Source organism: Rhinolophus sinicus, linkage group LG01 (genome assembly GCF_036562045.2).
Source record: "Rhinolophus sinicus isolate RSC01 linkage group LG01, ASM3656204v1, whole genome shotgun sequence".
Classification (NCBI taxonomy): domain Eukaryota; kingdom Metazoa; phylum Chordata; class Mammalia; order Chiroptera; family Rhinolophidae; genus Rhinolophus; species Rhinolophus sinicus.
The window spans coordinates 180420704-180439241 of record NC_133751.1 but is presented as its reverse complement, the minus strand read 5'-3'; the positions used below and the strand labels follow the sequence as shown (position 1 = coordinate 180439241).

The window sequence follows — 18538 nt, the reverse complement described above, 5'->3', positions numbered from 1 at the left end:
GATTAGGCCCGGGGTGGGCACATAACCCAATCAGAAGCTATTCCAGTACTTTTGCAAGAGCTTTCAGAGGCAGAGCCTTTCTACTGGAGTTCACAAGTAGGAGGTTAGCACAACGTTGCAGGAGACCATCTTTACCACCACATGGGGATAGCCTGCTTGAGAGGAAAGCTAACAGAGCTGAGAGACTTAGACAAATGGTACCCAGATGACATTTTCTGAGGCCTGGCTCCAACTGAGTCTGGAGTTAGCTCTTCCTTGCACTACCCAATTACATGAGCTAATACATTTCTTTTTTACTTGAGACATTTTGAGTTAGGCTTCTGACACTTGTTACTGAAAGAATTCTCACTGACATACAAAAGTAGAAAGACCTCAGTGGATTCACTTTCTATGTACTTTATTCCTGTTTTTCATTTGGCAGTGTGTTGGCAAGCTCAGGGTATGGAATAGCTTTAAGAATGTGGTTCATGATGGCCAGGTGGTCTTCCCGACCTTCTTGCCAGGGTTATCATGCGAAATAGTCAGGATTTAACCTAATCCCATTAATAGTCTTGTTTTGGTGTGTATTATGCATATCTTTTTATTCTGATGTTCTGACCTCTGGGACCTTACTAGTGAAACTGTCCCTCCCAGCGCTAACCAATTCCTAGACGTAATAAAGGACCACTTATGAGCATGCCTTTCATATGCAAACCAACCAATCCGGAGCCCCTAACCCCAAACTACTTCCTTTATGGAGCTCTTACACTCCCAGGCCACTATCCATCTACCCTAAGCATCCCAGGGTCAGGTACCAGACCATGAGGGATGACCACTGTGCCCAGAAACCACCAGAACTATTCAAACTTGCCAATCCGAAACCTGCTTAGCCTGCTTCTCTTGCCTCACTGCAAAAAAAGGGAGATAAAAGTTCCTTCTTGCAAAACCTGCAATAAAGACTCTTGCCCATTCCCATTCCCCCAGCCCTTCTGCCTCCTAACCGATCTGGTGCTTCCCCATGTGGCCCTGCATGGCATGGCATAACACCTCCTTTCAGGAACTGGGAGGAAATAGAAACTATCTTTTCAATGGCAATTGTCTCCTGATCTGTTGGCCTCACCATGCCTGAATAAGAAATAATAAAACCTACATTTAAAATACTGTGTATTTTTTTAAGAAGCTAAATCATTTTTTTTGAAGCACAAAATCTACATACAATGAAATGCACAGATCTTAAGTGTACAATTTAATGAGTTTTGAAAAGTGTATATATCCACACAACTAGCCAAGATTTAGAATATTTTTATCACCTCAGAAGTTCTGTCATACACCCTTCCATTGACTAGTCTTTTAAGCTCAACAATTAGGCATTCTTCTTCATAGTGAGAATTTCAAACAGCCTTAGAACAAAACCTTTCTGAGAAATCAGGGAAAGTGTTTGCTGAGAAAGCTCAGAACTAAGACCCCCCCGTCAAAACTAGAGTCAGCTGTTTAGTCACCTTTAGTTTCAGGCTGCCCAGAGAAGTTCCAGGAGTGAGAATGTATCTTAGACAAGGTTGCTGTGGAATGATTTGTGAAGGTCAGGAAGAATTTCTCCTTGGAGTGCAGGGTTAGTGGTCTCTCAAAAGTCTCCTCCAAAAAGTCTTCCTAAATCCCCACTTGGAGCTGATTTCTCTCTTACCCATATATTCTTAGCACTTTGCTTACAAGCACATCTGTGCTCTGACAAGGATCTTAGAGATCATCTAACGTTATTTAATAACCTAATTCAAAATCAGGAAAATGGTTATTCAGATAAAGTTTTATCTTTCTTTCATAAAATGAAGATCCAAGATCCAAATATCCTTTTTACCTTGGCTGCCAGGAAACTCAGCTAACTTTGGTGCTTACCCAATGCAATGAATTCATCCCAGATATCTGATAACATCTATTTTTCTCCTCCTTTTAACCTGTTTCCTTTTTTTTGCTTTCCATGTTAGTCGGTATTGTATTTATTTTTTTATAAGCTGACTGAAAAGTCTTGTACCTTTATAATACCTATGGTGCATTGGACTTATTTATGTGTATTCCCATCCTTCTTTCTCTTTCACAGTATAGCAAAGTGCACTGTTTAAAGAAGGACTCAATAAATATGTAAAAAATTGAGTTGACTATGACCAGAAGAGACCTACTAGATTTTACCCTTTTTTCTCCTTTTAATAGAAAGTTCTCTAAAAGGGATGACTCTGGGGAGGGTCAGCCATGATTTAGGAGCGGGTGGCATTAGCAGGACCCACATCCCCATCGTTCCCTCAGGAGCACCCATCCACAGATGACCTACCTCTTCTGTGTGCTTTCTTTTTTGGGGGGTGTTGGGTGTGGAAATTAATCTCCACTGGGAAGATGAGAAGCTCTGCTGGGGGCTCATTGGCTTTAAATTGACTCCTCAGGGGGTCCAGGACTCTGGGTTGTTCTTCTGAGATAGGAGGTAATTTCAAAGCCTTTGAAGCCTGGAGAAAATTTAAATACAAAACAAAAACCAACATGGCAGATATTCAAACCCTGCTGCCTCCAGGGGACAAACGACATTGTATCGTACTGTATTTCTAGCACCAAGAGCAGCTGGGTGTAGCTTCAGTACCACTGCGGGGAAGTAAATCTAACCAGCCGGCCATCTTACTAGAGTGGTTCTGCTTTTCTTGGGATCTTGGCTCTGCCCCAGTTAATCCAGCTTCTCATGCTTCTGAGAAGTAGAAACATGATCAATTCAAGAGTCTTTGAAAGGAAATACAGTCTTTCTTTTGCAGCCAGGGAAACTAAGCTGGATTGAAATGACATAACTAAGATTTCTATATGTGAAGAATGAGAAATCTCGGCATATGTCGTTAAGGGTAAAAAACAAGGTGTGGAGCACTGACTGCAAACTTTTAGGTAAGAAAGGGCAGAGAAGAGGAATGAATGCACATTTGTGTTTGCTTACCTACGTAACCTCTCTAAATCTCAATTTCTTCCTTTATAAAATGGGAGTCATACCACCTACCTCAAAAGGTTGCCGTGATGATTGAGCTAATGATATGTAGTTACAATAGTGTTTGAACTAGGTTTATTTCTACCATATTTATTTGAGAGTAGACTCTTTTTTCATTATGTTTAATACCCAAACTCACCACTAGCAGAATATCTACACATCTCCACACTTCTGTAATGTGAACATAGCTAAAACGAATCACTGTGTGTCAGAATCAGCCACAATTTGAGCACAGTTTTTGTGTCCAAAAAACTCCAAAATGTGGGGTGTGTGAGTGCGTGTGTGTGTGTGTGTGTGTGTGTGTGTGTGTGTGTGTGAGAGAGAGAGAGAGAGAGAGAGAGAGAGAGAGAGAGAGAGACTAAGGGCAGTACTTAGAGCCTGTTTCCAATTATTCAGAAGTTGCTGAAAATTTCTTTTAGTTTGCAGCTTTTAACATATGAAATTGGCTCTATGAAATGTATATGTATGCTGGAGTTTAGGGAGTTCAATTTCACAGGAGGAAAAAAAAAGCGTTTCCCACTTTTTTAGTGCTCAAAAAGGCAAAAGTGATCAGAAACACACATAGGCATCCTACATGTTTAGAGTTGAATGAGGAAGGAAATTCAACTGAATACATGCAGCATAATATTGATAATTTTGAGACAGTAAGAAAATGACTAACCAAATGCATGCACATAGGATCTTTCTGTTCCTGGAAACCTTCACTGTCCAGGTGCCAGCTGCCCACCAACTGCCCTTTTCTGAATACTGACCTTGTGCATTTGGTGTGACAAGGTTTGCATTGAGAAAGCTACATGGAAACTCAAATGATTTGTGTGAGGTATGGCTGACAAGCCAAGCCTTAATTTCTTTATTCTAATTAAAAATTTACAGAGTTTTAATATAGTGGAAAATATTGCTTTCCTCTGCTAAGCCATATAATATACATGAGTTGAGGGAAAGGACTCCTGTCCTCTGAGCCTGGCTCAGTTCTGGGCTGACCTGGGGTGTGAGATGGGGGCCTTCCCTTAGGCCTGCAGTGACTCTGGCAGGTCAAACCTGCTGTTTACTCCTGGTGCAGAGGAACCTGGGAAGACAGAGGCCACTTCTGGGGTGGTTAAAAAGGTTCAGATCGGCTTAGACACAGGAAACATGAGAAAATCCTGCACAGACTAAAAACAACCTCCCTCATTGGTACCAGAATCACCAGGAGTGCCCATGGCTCCTTCAGGGCCACTGCAGATGACAGGAATTCGCATAATTAACTAACATTGCTACAGTTCCCAGGCAGACACAAGATACTTTCACCAAAACACATCATCTCCTTTCTTCCTTCCATGAGCCCTATGAGGTTGGCATTATTATCTGTGCACACAGATGAGGTCACTGCAGCTCAGAGGGGTGAGTGTCCTGCGTAAGTTTACACAGCTGCTTTGGGGTAGAGCCTTCTGGAGCCCCTGCTCGTTCCTGCTCAGCACAGGTACCTCCAAACCACGAAAGTCCCACATAGAATTGCAAGGCAGGATCAGGCCAGAGACAGCTAAGGACACCCCTAAAGAAGAAGGTGTACTTGACTACTGAAGAGGTTCATAAACCAGCAAAATTTACCCTACATTTTCAAAGGTGACAGACCCTTAGTTAAGCAAAACCTTTGCTGGATTTGAGATCTCCAACATTTTCCCTTTGAAGTGGATCTATGGCTTACAAACCCAGATTCTGTCCTTACTTGTTTATAGATGACCCCCAGCCCCTTAATAGAACAAAGGATTCTATTGGCACCAGAGAGTGCAGTAACATCACATGCTTTAAGGTAGAATCAGGGGCAGCTGAAATTCCTTGGACTTCACCATTTGCAACATTTACTTATTTACTACAGCTTTATTCCAGCTCCACATGGCAAGCTCAGAAGTAAGGCCAGTTCTCTGAGACATCCCCTTTGAGTCAGCTTGTTTCTAGATTAATCTTTCAAATGCCAGATCACGCGCGCGCGCGCACACACACACACACACACACACAAAACCTTTTTCAGCTTCACTTCCCCAGGTGTGCTTTTTTCTGAGCCAGTGGCAGATGCTACAGGAGGGAAAAGGCATCTTTCAGCAGGAGGCTCCTGTAACAAGTGGCTGCTTCTGCCCGGGTGGAGTTTCATCTTCCCTTGTTTGTCTGTAGAAACAGGTTGGGGATGAGAATTTATTCATTGCAGGTATGGGGAAGGACAGTTGACTTTCAACTTATATCACTTTGGGGTTGATGGGAAGATAACATGGAGAGTGCTGGGACACTGAGACAGCCGTGGCTTTGGCTGGGGCAGGTTTGAGGAGCCCTAATCTCGTCATCTGGTTGGGTTCTTGTTGGCTGAATAAGGTGACGGAGAGAATGGTAACAATAATAACAGCTGATATGTATTAAGTGTGAAATATGGGACAGGAATTGTGCAAAGTATTTTAGATGCCTTAACTCACTTAATCCCCACAATGACCACATGGAGGTATTAGCATTATCTCCATTCTGCAGATGAGGTAACTGACCCTCAGCGAGATTGAATAATGTGCCCAAGAGCATAGCTATAAAGTGGGGGTAATTTCAACCCAGGCAATCTGATTGCAGAATGCCTGCGGTTGAGTACTAGGCGAAGAAGAGCCTGTCAGTCTCATTCCCAGCTCCAACTGAACTTTGGCTGTGATTTTCTAAGGTGAGTGACATGAGGAAGTGACACAAGGCCTGCTTCAGTGTTCTCAAATGAACTCTGCATGATTACATTTACCCAGATCAACAAGCAACATGCTTGGCTTCTTACCACTGAGATCTGCCTTCCTATTGGGAAAGGCGCCGCCAGAGAATGTAACGTGGGATTTGTCATTCAGGAGCCAAGAATGACCAATTTGGGCATGCCCAGAGGCCCTCCTGGAGGTTTGCTGTGTTTTTTCATTGTGGCTTTCCTTTGAAGCATGTATAAGATGGTGCTTCTCTATTGACGTGTCCTAGGGAACGACAGATACACATTCCTGTAAACAGGCTTTGTAAAGGAACAGAGCAGGTTCCTTTAACAGTCAGACCTGCGGCTAGACTTGTGGTTCCAAGGATGAAATCTCCCTTGCAGCCTGGGAAGAAAAACATGATTATAATAGCAAGATCCCTAATGCTGTTTATTACAATAAAACATTTCATTATTAATGAGAGCAAGAATGACGTTTAACCATGCCTGATAGATATATAGAGCTTTCTTGCAATAAAATTTTTAAATCAGAAATGAAGCACTGGAATAATTGTCCTTATCCATCATAATCGAATGCCTCTTCCCTCTCCCCTTCCTCGTGTGGCACTTCTCTTCTCCCTGTTCCTATACTCATTGGCATCTGACCTTGTAAGTCATGCAAGTTTATTCCAAATAGGAGTGTGTGTTGTCTGTGTTGCTCTGAGTCACTGTCATCTTGTACACACACACACACCCACACACAAGCCTTAGAGTTTCGAAAGCATTTTTATGTTGTAATCCATTTAATCCTCAGAGTGACCTTGTGAAATATATATATATATATATATATATATGATAACAGCTCCATTTTACAGACTAGCTAATTCAGGATCAGAGGTAATTAAATTTCTTGGACCACAGCTAGTAAGGTGTAGGACTCAAACCAAGGCCTTTCCCACTCTAAAGCCAAGAGCTCTTTTTTTTCTAGAGACGACAATTGCCTAGATGAGTCTAGGGAAGATGTGTGGTTAAATAAATTTGAAAAACCGTAAGTTAAAGTTAAACTGGCTATTTCACCTATAGAACTTCTAAAAAATGGTCCATATTCTAGTGGGCACTGTGACTCTCTGTGAGGAGAACATGGTATGCAGCATTTTCCAAGTGTATCTGGCCATGAAACTCTTGTTTTCTCATAGATCATCTGGCAATGCTAGGATTCCACAGGTAACGCTTTGGGAAACAATGGTCAATAGGCTCAAAAGTACTCTTCTCTTCTCTGGAGGACCCAAGAAATGGTGAAGGGAAAGACCATCCCCCCTGAAGTCAAGAAGGACAATGATAGATGGGAGCTCATTAGAAATGATACCTCTACCTGGGTTTCATCTTCCTGCCAAGGCTGCTTCCTGAGTGGCGGCAAATGAGTCCCCTGACTGCTGTGGTTCTTGGCTACAGAACCCCGGTCCACGTGTCCACGGGCCCCAGCTTCCCTTTCATCCTGGCCCTGCTGACCTGCAAAGGTGAGCAGTGGGTCAGCTTTGTAACACCAGAGATGGGCATGGTGCTCTTAGCTGCCTCCCGTCTTGCTTTTCTGAGCAAAAGTATTGATCAAGGCCCTCGTTCCGCCTCCCTCCTTACTTCTGTTTTTCTGCTAGTGCGTCCAGGGAAGTGGCAGCCATGTTAGAGGAACAGAACTGCCCTTCCCAGGAGGCTCAGATTTGAGTCTTCCTTTCTTGGACTCAGTTTCCTCATCTGTAAAATGGGGATACTGATTTCTTGCCCTCACTTGTTTGCTGAGTTGTCTGAGCCCAAATAAGATAATGAATGTGACAGCCCTTTGTCAACTGTGAGGGACTAGTGGGTAACAGTGTCATCATGGCAGGGTGACCTACAGCCCTGCTCTGTTGTCACCAAAAGGCTTGGTCTGAGGCGCTTGATTTCCTGGGCTGTCTGCTGGTTGTTTACTTGTGGAAAAACCTCTGCCCAGTGCACTGTGGAGGGATGGCTGCTTAGCTTTCTGAACTTATCCTGTCTACACAACTCTTAGGAAGGATTTGAATCAACAGATGACTCCAACATAGTTAACAAATCTTTCATCGATGGTTTAAAGGGTCCTGCAGCTATTTTCATCACTTACTCAAGGTAGATTTATTGCTGAAATAGTCTGGCAACCGTCTTTGTATGGAGCTGCTTTCACAACACCTCCACTCTCAGCATGCAGCTCTGCGGAACAATGTGGGGTTGTCTTTCAAGCAGGGGCTCTGGAGGCCTTCAGGGCCTCTGTGTGTGTTGGAGTGCTGGGCTTCTGGAGGCTCCCAACCAGCCTCACCTTCCCTCTATCCTCCCCAACCTTCATCATTCTCTACGTCATTCTCATCCTTGGTGTCCTTGGGTCCAGAGCCAAATGCCCACTTGTGGGGCTCCTCCCTCCCTCCAGCTGTCCCTCCTCTGCCCATTGGCTCCTAAGCCGACTTTGGGCCTAAGCAGATACTGAGAGTGTTGGTGGAACAGATGTGGGCTCAAGCTCAGGTTCAGAGGAGTCTGCTCAGGTTTTAGTGACCACATGCAGCCAATGGCTGCTATATTGCCCAGGGAAACCTGATGAGCCCTGAGGACCCTTCAATCTGAGGAGGTCAAGGGCCACATTAGGCCTGTCACCAAGAGGACCTCAACTCCATATAGGTTGTGGCATGAAAGACCTTTTTGTGTGTTCTAGAATGATCCTTTGGGGTCAAGCCAGACTTTAGGTTCATTCTTCCCAGTCAGATTCTCCTGGAACCAAATGCATTTCTGAGGGTAGGGGAAGTGAAACTCTAGCCAAATGGCTACTCGCCTGCTGAACAGTCTTCTATGGCAGCCTAAGTTGGGGCAGGGGGTGTTGTGGGTAGGGAGATATAGCGAGGCATTTTCCCTATGGCTGTATCCCAGGTGATATTGATTACATGACTCAATCTATGCGAAGGAAACCAAGATTTTTTTCAGTAAACATCAGCTCTGGCTCATTTGTTTATGCTTAATAGAAACAGGCTTGCAAGCAAGGTATTAGAACATTCAGTTGTTGAAAAGAAACCACAAAACTCGTTCTCTCTATATTTGAAATATGGATTCAGATTACCCAAATGATGTGAGTTTTGATAGCAATGTAGAGCTCTTAGAAAGCTTTTTTTTTCTTCCCCCCTCTGTCCTGTCCTGAGATTTTCCACAACAGCACAGAGAGGGTGGAAGGCAGATATCATTACTCCCATTGGGCGGATGAGCAAACTAAGGATGCAGGGAGCATAAGTGACTTGGCCAGCATAACATTGTTGGGGGATCTGGGATTTGTAGCCAAGATTTTTGCTACTTTTCCAAATAAAGTGTCTGGGAAAGAGAGGGAGGCCAAGGGGAGATAAAGTTAAAACCAATAAAACCGTCAGCTAGCGTTCAAGTTGCAGCCTCTGAACTAACTGTTCTTAGTTCTTTATAAATTGACTTTTGGCCCTGAGATCATGGGCAATTGGGTATTGCACTTAGTTCGTAATTATGCTTAAAAACAAAACAAAACAAAAAAAAACGAGGGAGGTCTATAACATTTCTTAAGTACTTACTATGTGCCCAATACTGCATTATCCCACTGAACTCCCACATCCCATCCTGTGAGGTAAAGGTGGGAATGGTCATCTCCATTTTAGAAAGGAGGAAACTGAGGTCTAGAGAGATCACATGGCTTGGCACCTGGTACTAAGAGCCACATGTTTAATTGCTTATTCTATATTGCCTCTCTGTTTTCTGCCTGATTATGATAGCTCCTTGTTATATGGCGTCAGTTAGGGAAGTCACTTGATCCCTTAGGTGTGCAGTGGTGACCCACCCGAAAAGTGGAAGTACTGCAGTCCACTTCCAGTGTTTTTAGATCGTAGGGCATCCAAGTCTAAGGATATGAACTGGAGACAGTAGGATTTTTGAAGAAAGAAAGCTTAAGGCAATGACAAGGTGGGGTGCCATCTGGGGAAGGGCAGAAGGTCCCAACACAGGAGCAACATCTGGGTGAGCTCACCACCCCCAGGACATGGATGGCCCAGAAACTTGATCTTTTCAGTCTTCCAAATCAACTGGTCTCAGGGATGTTGACCCACATTAGCAAAGTGCATAGAGACTGATGTATAGGCTAAGGTATTAATTTACAAAGAGAAATGCAATTGCCTGACTAGCAGATTATTTCCTGTAGATGAACTACATGTACATCAGGTTATGACCAAATCCCTGGAACTGGAGTCAAGACTTAAGGGAGGTGTGTGGCAGGAATATTTAATGGCACCAGGCTCTGAAAACCTGCCATGTTCTTCTCAACTCATTAGATTCTCTACTTATCCTGAACAGATCCTTTTCCAAGGACAGGGCTTGGTTAGGCACTACCATTGTTTCTGGAAAATTCCTTTTTAATTTCAGAAAAATTAACTTTCTATTATATTAGGCTCTTGTTCTTTCCTGCTCTTTTCTCAAAAACTCTGGTACTAGCCAAGGCCCTGTTCTTTGTCCATTAGTGTTACCAGCTATCTTTTCCCATCTCCTTTAGCAAGGGCAACTCTGGCTCTTTTAATGCTTCAAGTTCCCAAGAATAATATTGACAAGTAAAATCCCTGTAGTACCGAGCAGTTTACAGACAGCTCACAATAATTTTCTGTACAGTAATGAGGTAGGTGTTATTATGTCCATTAGAGAGATGAGCCAACAGAAGCTCAAAGAACTTAAGTGACTTGCTCAAGATGCACATCTAGTAAGAGAGAGAAAAGCCATTGCAGTTGAGATTTCTGGCTCCAAAACCTGTATTTTCTTCTTATGATATTGCCACAAAACCACAGGATTAAAGAATGTTAGAATGGAACAGACCTAAGAAATCATCTAAAAATCTAGAATCTAGACCTGTACTGTCCAATATAGTAATCGCTAGCTACATGTGGCTATTTAGATGTAAATTAGTTAAAAGTAAGGAAAATTAAAAACTCAAGTTTCACAGTTGCACTACCTACATTTCAAGTGCTCAATAGCCACATGCAGCCAATGGCTGCTACATTGGACAGCACATATGGAACATTCCATCACTGCAGAAAATACTGTTGGACAATGCTAGTCTAGGTGAATGCCCTCATTTTACAGATGAGGACAATGAAACCCACGATTCCCTAGACCTTATTTTGGGAAACTCCATTTTAAGTTGTCAAAAATCCAAATATTTGAGATCTGGTCATAAAATCAACATGTACCTTGTTCAAAAGATTTTCCTTGTTGAATCCAAAATGGTGGGAAGACAGGCAGGAGATGGTATTTTGGGGGTACCCCTGAAAGATCCTGTTGTGGCCTGAGAGTCTTTGGTATGTTAAGGTGACTTTCCTGGAGCAGCACAGAATCCTTGATGTATCCTGAAGAGTAGGTCAGGAGATATTGATAGAAAGAACGGTCATCAGTCTAGAGGTGTTAGAGATAACTACACTAGTCTTGGCTCTAGACATTGCCCATTAAAGAAGACAATTAGAAGATGCGAGGGATTGAAAATTCAGCTAGAACCCATAGAGAGATCTTTATTCAGTGTCCTGGGAGCTTCTGGTCCTGTGCCACATGTATGCTTTTCCCACTCCACCATTCCCCAGAACTGGGTCTCCCTAGTGGAAGAAACATGGCTGCTTCTTTGGGGTTAGATAAATGGCTCCTCCTGCCTCAGGAGGCGAATCCAAAGCTTTCTCCTGGATGTATCCTGCTTGCTTCTGGAGGCCCCATGATTCTCAACCCAGTCTTTCTACAAGTCTTTACTGAAGGCTTACCAATGGGCCCACCCCTTTGCTAGGCAGTGGAGTAGATCCAGAAGAACCAGCCTTGGGCCATTTTTAAAGGCACCAATAGTCTGTTGGAAAGACAAAGCTCTCCTGAGCTCTCCTGTAGGGTTCCAACTGTCAGTGTGATGTAAGGTCTGAAAACAAGGAGCTCAATATTGGCTGGAGTTATTAAAGTAGTCTTTGTAGAAGATGTGGGACTGAAGGGTGGGGTGGATTTATCATAGGGATGGAAAGATGGGACCAGAGAACATACTAGCATCACAAAGGTGGTGAGCTCTGAGAAGTGAGGGGAAGAGGTGGCACAGGCTACTGGGCCAGTGATCTCATACCACAGTATTGCCATTGCCCTCCAGCTTAAGAGTCTCACCCTTAAGAGGGGCCTTGGCGAGGAATTCTGTCAAGGGACCCAAGAATGCACATACACATGGATGTTTTCTAAAACCACGCCTTGTAGCCATATGACTTCTATAGGGAGGATCTGAGACATTTTTTGATATTAAGAGGGGCTCTTATCCTTGAAGATATGGGGCCTAGGCCATGGGGCATTGGCCTGCTCTACCCTTTGCCCCACCCAATGATAACATATCTTTGGTTAAGAGGCTCTTTCTCACTAGTTTTAAATAAATGGAATTGACTAACTGTGGGCCTGCCTTGAAAGTAAAACCAATTACTATTCAAGCCCATATCTCTCGTTCTCCTTCAAATCACCACTGTATTGGTGAAAGAGTTTTCTCTCCTTTCCTAAGGTAAACCTATAAAGCAAGAAGAAAGTCAATTTTCCTCTGGTCCTGTCTGTTGGTTGAAGAAATGGCAAACCGCCAAGTGGGCACTGGCAAATTCTGCTCATCCCTCTCATCTCAGTAAGTTTGCCAAATAAAATTTGAGATGTCCAGTTAAAATTGAATTTCAGATAAACAGTGAGTACTTTTTTAGTAGAAATATGTACCAAATATTGCGTGTGTGTGTGTGTGTGTGAGTGCATGTGTACTAAATCTGACAACTCTAATCCCCAACCATTTCCTGTTTTCATTTTTAAGCCTTTATTTACAGAGTGCCTTTGGGGTCTCTGTTCAGCAGAGGGTGTCCATCTCACTCCTAAGTGGATTGTGCTGGAGACCCGCCATCTTTAAGAGGAGGAGGCCCAACATTTCCACTTCCTGGAGGATCTGAGATTGCCTCAAGGGGAACTAGGGAGTGTTGGGAAGAATGTGGAGCCAGGGGGTGTGGGGAGGCTCTGGCTTCTGATCCCAGCTCTGCTTTTGGTCAAATAACCTTGGACAAATTACCTTTCCCCCTGGACCTCTTTTTCCTTACCTTGTAAAGATAGGAACTGAACTGGGGGATCTGAAGTCTCTGAGTAGAGCAGGTTGGGAACAAAGTTCTGCTTGGGGTGTGGAATGTAATGCTGCTGAGAGGAGCTAGAGGGAAGGCAAGTGTGAAAGCAAGACTTCAGGTTGTATGTTCCTCTGCAAATGTGGGGAAGGATGAAGGGAGAAAGGTACGCTAGAGGCTTGCAGGCTACTGAGCTTGAGCACCTTTGCTTTCACATGAAATTGGGCCTAAAATTCTGATGTTTTAAGCCTTGACGGAAAACACACCAGAATGTGAGGCAGGGCAGCTCTGGGTGCACCTCCTCCCATCTCCCCACTGACCTGCACATCGAAGCCTGTATATGGTATCGGGGGGCCATGTCCGCAAGAGGCCTCGGAGGTATCTCTTGGCTGAATACCCAGGCTGGATCTGCCGTTGGGCCTGGCTCTCTGGTTGGCTTCGGAAGTGGAGGTACGGTTGCCAGACTGTGTCCTGCTCCCTCTGTGGGGACATCAGTCAGGAAACAGCATGGCTGCTGAGCCCTGAGCTTCCCACTGATACAGGCTGGTTAGCACAATCCTCATCAGTAATCCAGGAGACTCCTGGAAGGTGCCGGAAGGCACCAGAAACATATGCCTCAGCCAACAGACATAAACCAAGAACCCACAGAGCAAAGCTCTAAAAGGCCCCTGCAGATTTGCAGTTGGAAGGAGAAGAAAAAATGAGAAATACCAGACCCCATCTTGAGACAGAACATCAGAAAAGGATAAAGAGCCTCAAAAGAAAACACATTACTTAGTTCAGCCTGTGGAAATCATTTTAGTACCTTAAAAAGTGGCCCTGGGCAGCAATGGGAAAGCCAGCTTGACAAATCAGCATTGTCACTCAATGTTTGTAAGATGAATAATGGGACAGACAAACTATGTCCATGTTTACAGGGAGCCTGGCATTTTAAACATATCTGGCTCTGCTGAATTTCATTTCAGCCAGGGAGAATTTTCTGGGAACCTACCTGCTAAAGTCAGCCCCACTATGCAAGACATCATGGGGAATAAATGTGAATAATAACATCTTACATTTGGCTGGGGATTTATATTATACAAAGAACTTTTACCTCATTACAATCCTTCAAGGTGGATGAGTTAATATTATAACCACTTAAATTATGCAGAAACTCTCTCAGGATGATCAGTTACGCACACGAATAGCAAACATGTGATACGTGTGTGGACATCTCTCCCTTTCCCCCTTGTCCATGGCAGACATCACCAATTAATTATGGCATTCTTGACTGATGAACTGTTTGTGATCTCAGAAGCCTTTTCATTTCAAATTAAAAAAAAAAGTTGAGGCATAATTTGTATATAACATGTACAGAGCTTAAATGTTCAGTTTTATAAAGTCTGACAATTGCATACACCTTTGTAACTACCACACAAAATAGAGAACATTTTCATCAGCCCAGAAAGTTCTCTCATGCCATGTTCTAGTCAGTGTCTCACCACCCACCAGACAATCACTATTTTCAGGTGAGGTCATTAGCCTGAGTTTCCTTGCCAGAATTTAGGAAGGTTTATGGTTAAAAAAAGAAAAGAAAAGAAAACAATGATGGAACTATAAAACCTGCTTGATGGGGGAGAGGAGGTTTGGGTCTCTGCTCTGCTGAGCAAAGCTGTTGTTGGTCCCATTCTTATGTATTCAGCACGTGGAGATGCCACAGAAAGGCAACCCACAGCTGTAGCTGAGGATTCAGGACCACCAGAGAGACTCTTTTCTGGCTAAAGAGAGGTCTGGGAAGCCAAAGTCCATGAGATGAGGGAATATGTCTGCTGAAGAGAGAGAAACAGGTATCCAGGACATTCATTCATTCATTCATTCATTCATTCATTCATTCATTCATTCATCAGACACCTACAATGCACCAAATACTATGCCAGGCACCAGAGAAAAAGGGACGAATAAGACAGATTGGTGATTCATAAATAGAGTAACAGATGAAAGAAAGCATGGCTTATTCGATTGGCTCTACACTCTAGGAATTTGTAAATTAAATAAATGCTTGGAATCCAAACACAGAGCATCAACTGGTCCTTGATGTCTGGACAGTTTATGTGGCAAGTACTTCAAGCGCAGAAAGAGCCTGAAAAATTCAGCCCCACATAAATCTTGAGACTTTTTCCAGAGGACAAGAAAGAAAGAATTGTAGGGAGAGCAGTTGAAGCAAAATGACTTAAGTTCTTTCACTTACTCCATTTTTTTCATCTGGTCATGCAATAAATATTTGTTGAGCACCTTCTATGTGCCAGGCACTGTGTTAAGCTTTAGAATTATGGTGCCATTAGATCCAAGGCCTTTTCTGGGTCAATTGGAACTGCAGTTCCTCCCTGTAAATCTTTGCTTCAAATGACCTCTCTGTGAATGCAGCAAGACCAAGCCTCCTCTAAGATGCTGTGGCCCCTGTGCCGATGGCACGGTGCCCTGTTTGATCTGGACAAGAGCCCCTTGTTTTTTCTCATTAAAGGGTATTTCTGAAGCACCAGCTTGATTCTGGAGCTTTACTGGGTAGCTTGCTCAATAGGACAGGGAGTTGCCGAGGCGAGTTAGGGAATGCCTTGTGCTGGAATTTGGGCTATCTAAACACATTTTTGCTTAGAGTTTGAAAGCTGATCTCGAACTCTGTATTAGTTTCCTACTGTTGCTGTAATAAATTACCACACACTTAGTGGCTTTAAACAACACAAATTTGTTATCTTCCAGTTCTGGAGGTTCAGAGTTTGAAATGGGTCTCCCTGGGCTCAAATCAAGGTGTTGATAGGCCTGTGTTCTTTCTGGAGTCTCTAGGGAAGATCTGTTCTTTGGTTGGTCCAGTTTCTAGAGGCCACCTAAATTCCTTGGCTCGTGACCGTTTCCTTCATCTTAAAAGTCAGCAACTTTGGGCTAAGTCCTTCTTTATGCGGCCATCTCACTGGTTTTCCCTTTGAGTCCTTCTTCTAGTTATAAGAATCCTTGTGACTACACTGAGCCTGCCCAGGTAATCCAGGATAATCTCCCTGTTTTAAGGCCATTTGATTAGCAACCTTAATTCCATCTGCAGCCTTAATTTCCCTTTGCCATTTAGCCTAATATATTCATAGGTTCCAGGGATTAGGACATAGGCATCTTTGGGAGGGCATTATTTTGCCTACCACAGCTTCTTTAAGTTTTTTCTAGTTTTCTGGCTTCCCTTGGTAGTTTCTCAAATTATGCCTGTGAAGTCGGTTGATAAATTTCACATCCCATTGAATAACTAAAGCACTGAGGGAGGCCCAAGGCCTGCTCAGGGCTGCAAAGACCAGTCAGGGTTAATCTATTCATTCATTTCCAATGTGTAGAATAATAGGTTAAGTGGGAAAAAAAACAAGCTACCAGAGAGAATGTGTAGTGTAATTACAATCTCATGAAAGTTTATTTTATGTATGTTTAATTATGGTGGAAAAATTGGAAGAAAATACATTAAAATTCTAGTAACAGTGGTATTAGGGTGTTAGGCATAAGATTACGGATAGTTTCTCTTATTTTTTTTGTAAAATCAAAATTTCAGTAATATTGGTTAGATTATACTTATAAATGGAAAATATGTTAAATTATTTTATTGCACCCACCCTTTCCTCATACAAATTTCTCCATTCCTTCCCCAAAATTATCTTCGACCACTAACCACTCATCCAAAAATGACTCTAAAATGTAAAAGGAGACAGAAGGGAGCCGGGAAAGGAGTTTCTGGAACAGGGAAGTAAACAACAGCAGGAGGCTGGCTGCGGATGGTTTCAGACTGCTCAGGCTTGCCGTGGCTTTGCCAATCAACCCCAGCTTCTTGTTTCTTCTGAAATGAATAATTATGTGCATGGAGTGGCCTCTTATCCACACTCCACGGAGAGTTCTTCCTTTCAGGAGGGACTTGCTCCTGCCAGCTGGCTTCCTGGTGCCTACCAGGTCTCTGTATGCAGAGGGGTGAAGGGGACCCCCTGCACCTGTCCCCATCCTCACTCTGGCTGTCATGTCTGCCCCACCCTGGTGCTGGCAGGCGAGGGTCTTCAGAGGATGGAAGGACCTGGTGCAGGCTGTGCTCCCACCCAGCAGATATGGGGTGGCAGGGTGCCAGAGTCCCCAGGAAGACAAGAAAGGCCCGGACAGCCAGCTGCCATCTTACCCCAGAGGGTGGCCAGCCTTTGTGTGCAGGAGTCGACAGAAGGGTGAAGAGAGAAGTCCAGAAATCCTGGGACTAGCAGACAGAGCCTTCCATAACTTGACCCCACTCACTTTTCTAGATACATTTCCAACTAAGAGCTACACGTGCCTAATTACCCTTCCTTCTGCTTGCTCTCCCCACTAGGACTTCATCATCTATGCCCAGAAGGTCTCTCTCCACTTATTTTCACCACAAGAGTTAGCTCAGATTTTACCTCCTCCAAGATGCCACTCTAGATTTTCCTAGTAAGAAGCAATCACAATCTTTACCTTCTTTATACTTCAACAGCATATTAATACATTGTAGTCTAACTCCTCTCATAGACTGCTTTGTGTCAAGTATCATGGGGCCACAAATCTGCCTCCTTGGTCAGATTGTACACTCCTGCTGGGTAGAGGTTATGGCCTCCCCCTACCACACCCTAGCAACTAACATGTTCTTCCAACAAACATTTGTTGAACCTCTCGGCACAGACTAGTTAATAATTACTCAAGATGTTAGCTCAGTTGAATGGAAACCCCCAAAATGGACTTGCCTGCTGACCACTTGTTCCTCAAACTGTCCACTCTGGTCAGAAGTCTTTCTCTCAGGAGGAGTGCATTTGGTGTCTCCTGCCCCTCAGTAGGGCTTGCTGTAGTCAGTGTGCTCTGGCAAAGGCCAAGCCTTAGAACAGAGGGTGACTGCCCATTGTTGTTGTACCTGTGCAGGTGTGACTGGAACCAGCCTTGGGGCTACTAGGTGAGTGCAACTGGGGTAGAGGTGGGGGTGGGGGAGATGGGAGGGGAGACATGTGCAGCCACTTGTAGCTGTGCCTGGAAAACTTTCTGCAACCCTAGCCTGACTTTAAATAGCTTTGCATAAACACCACCACTCTCTGCCGGCCCTTTTCTCTGTAGGTTTAACTTCTGAGATTCTGTGCAAATGATACTGTCTCTCCCATATATCTTTGGTGGCCATGTGTTCCTGGGTATTAGACCATTAAGAAGAGAATCATGAAGTGGTCTGAATTTTCCCATAGTTGCAATGTTGTAACAGGGCTTGATTCCTGACCAAATCATTTTGCATCAAAGATTTGACCAGCCATATTGCACAAAAGCAATGGTACAACAATTAGAATTTGAAAACAGCAAAAATTAAGCTCCAGGTCCTGTAAGAGTTCAGTCTGCCTGGGTTTGAATCCTGGCTCCATCATTTACTGTGTGACTTTGGGGAAATTACTTGAGCCATCTGCACCTCAGTTTATCTGTCAACTGAGGATGATAAAAGAACATACCATACATGCAAAAAAGATGAAGTTGGGTCCTTACCTCATGCCATATACTACAAAAATTAACTCAAAATGGATCAAAGCTACAACTATAAAACTCTTAGAAGAAAACATAAGGGGAAACGCTTCATGACATTGAATTTGGCAATGATTTCTTGAGTATGACACCAAAAGAACAGGCAATACTACAAAAAAAATAGATAAGTTGGACTTCATGAAAATTTAAAACTTTTGTGTATCAAAGGACACTATCAACGGAGTGAAA

At 43.5% G+C, this 18538-nt stretch overlaps 1 protein-coding gene across 5 annotated transcripts in view; it reads right to left on the bottom strand.

Moving 5' to 3' along the window:
• KIAA2012 (KIAA2012 ortholog) overlaps nucleotides 1-18538 on the bottom strand; it is a 94754-nt gene that overhangs the window by 66559 nt on the left and 9657 nt on the right. For 3 of the 5 annotated variants that reach the window (XM_074340240.1, XM_019726826.2, XM_019726824.2), the window contains exons 3-8: nucleotides 13120-13279; nucleotides 10901-11056; nucleotides 7033-7169; nucleotides 5763-5946; nucleotides 4986-5128; nucleotides 2300-2468 (exon numbers count right to left, since the gene is read on the bottom strand). In XM_074340240.1, coding sequence (XP_074196341.1) covers nucleotides 2300-2468; nucleotides 4986-5128; nucleotides 5763-5946; nucleotides 7033-7169; nucleotides 10901-11056; nucleotides 13120-13279 — 949 coding nt within the window. The remainder of the gene's footprint in view (nucleotides 1-2299; nucleotides 2469-4985; nucleotides 5129-5762; nucleotides 5947-7032; nucleotides 7170-10900; nucleotides 11057-13119; nucleotides 13280-18538) is intronic. The other 2 variants (XM_074340253.1, XM_019726825.2) reach the window with 2 other exon arrangements.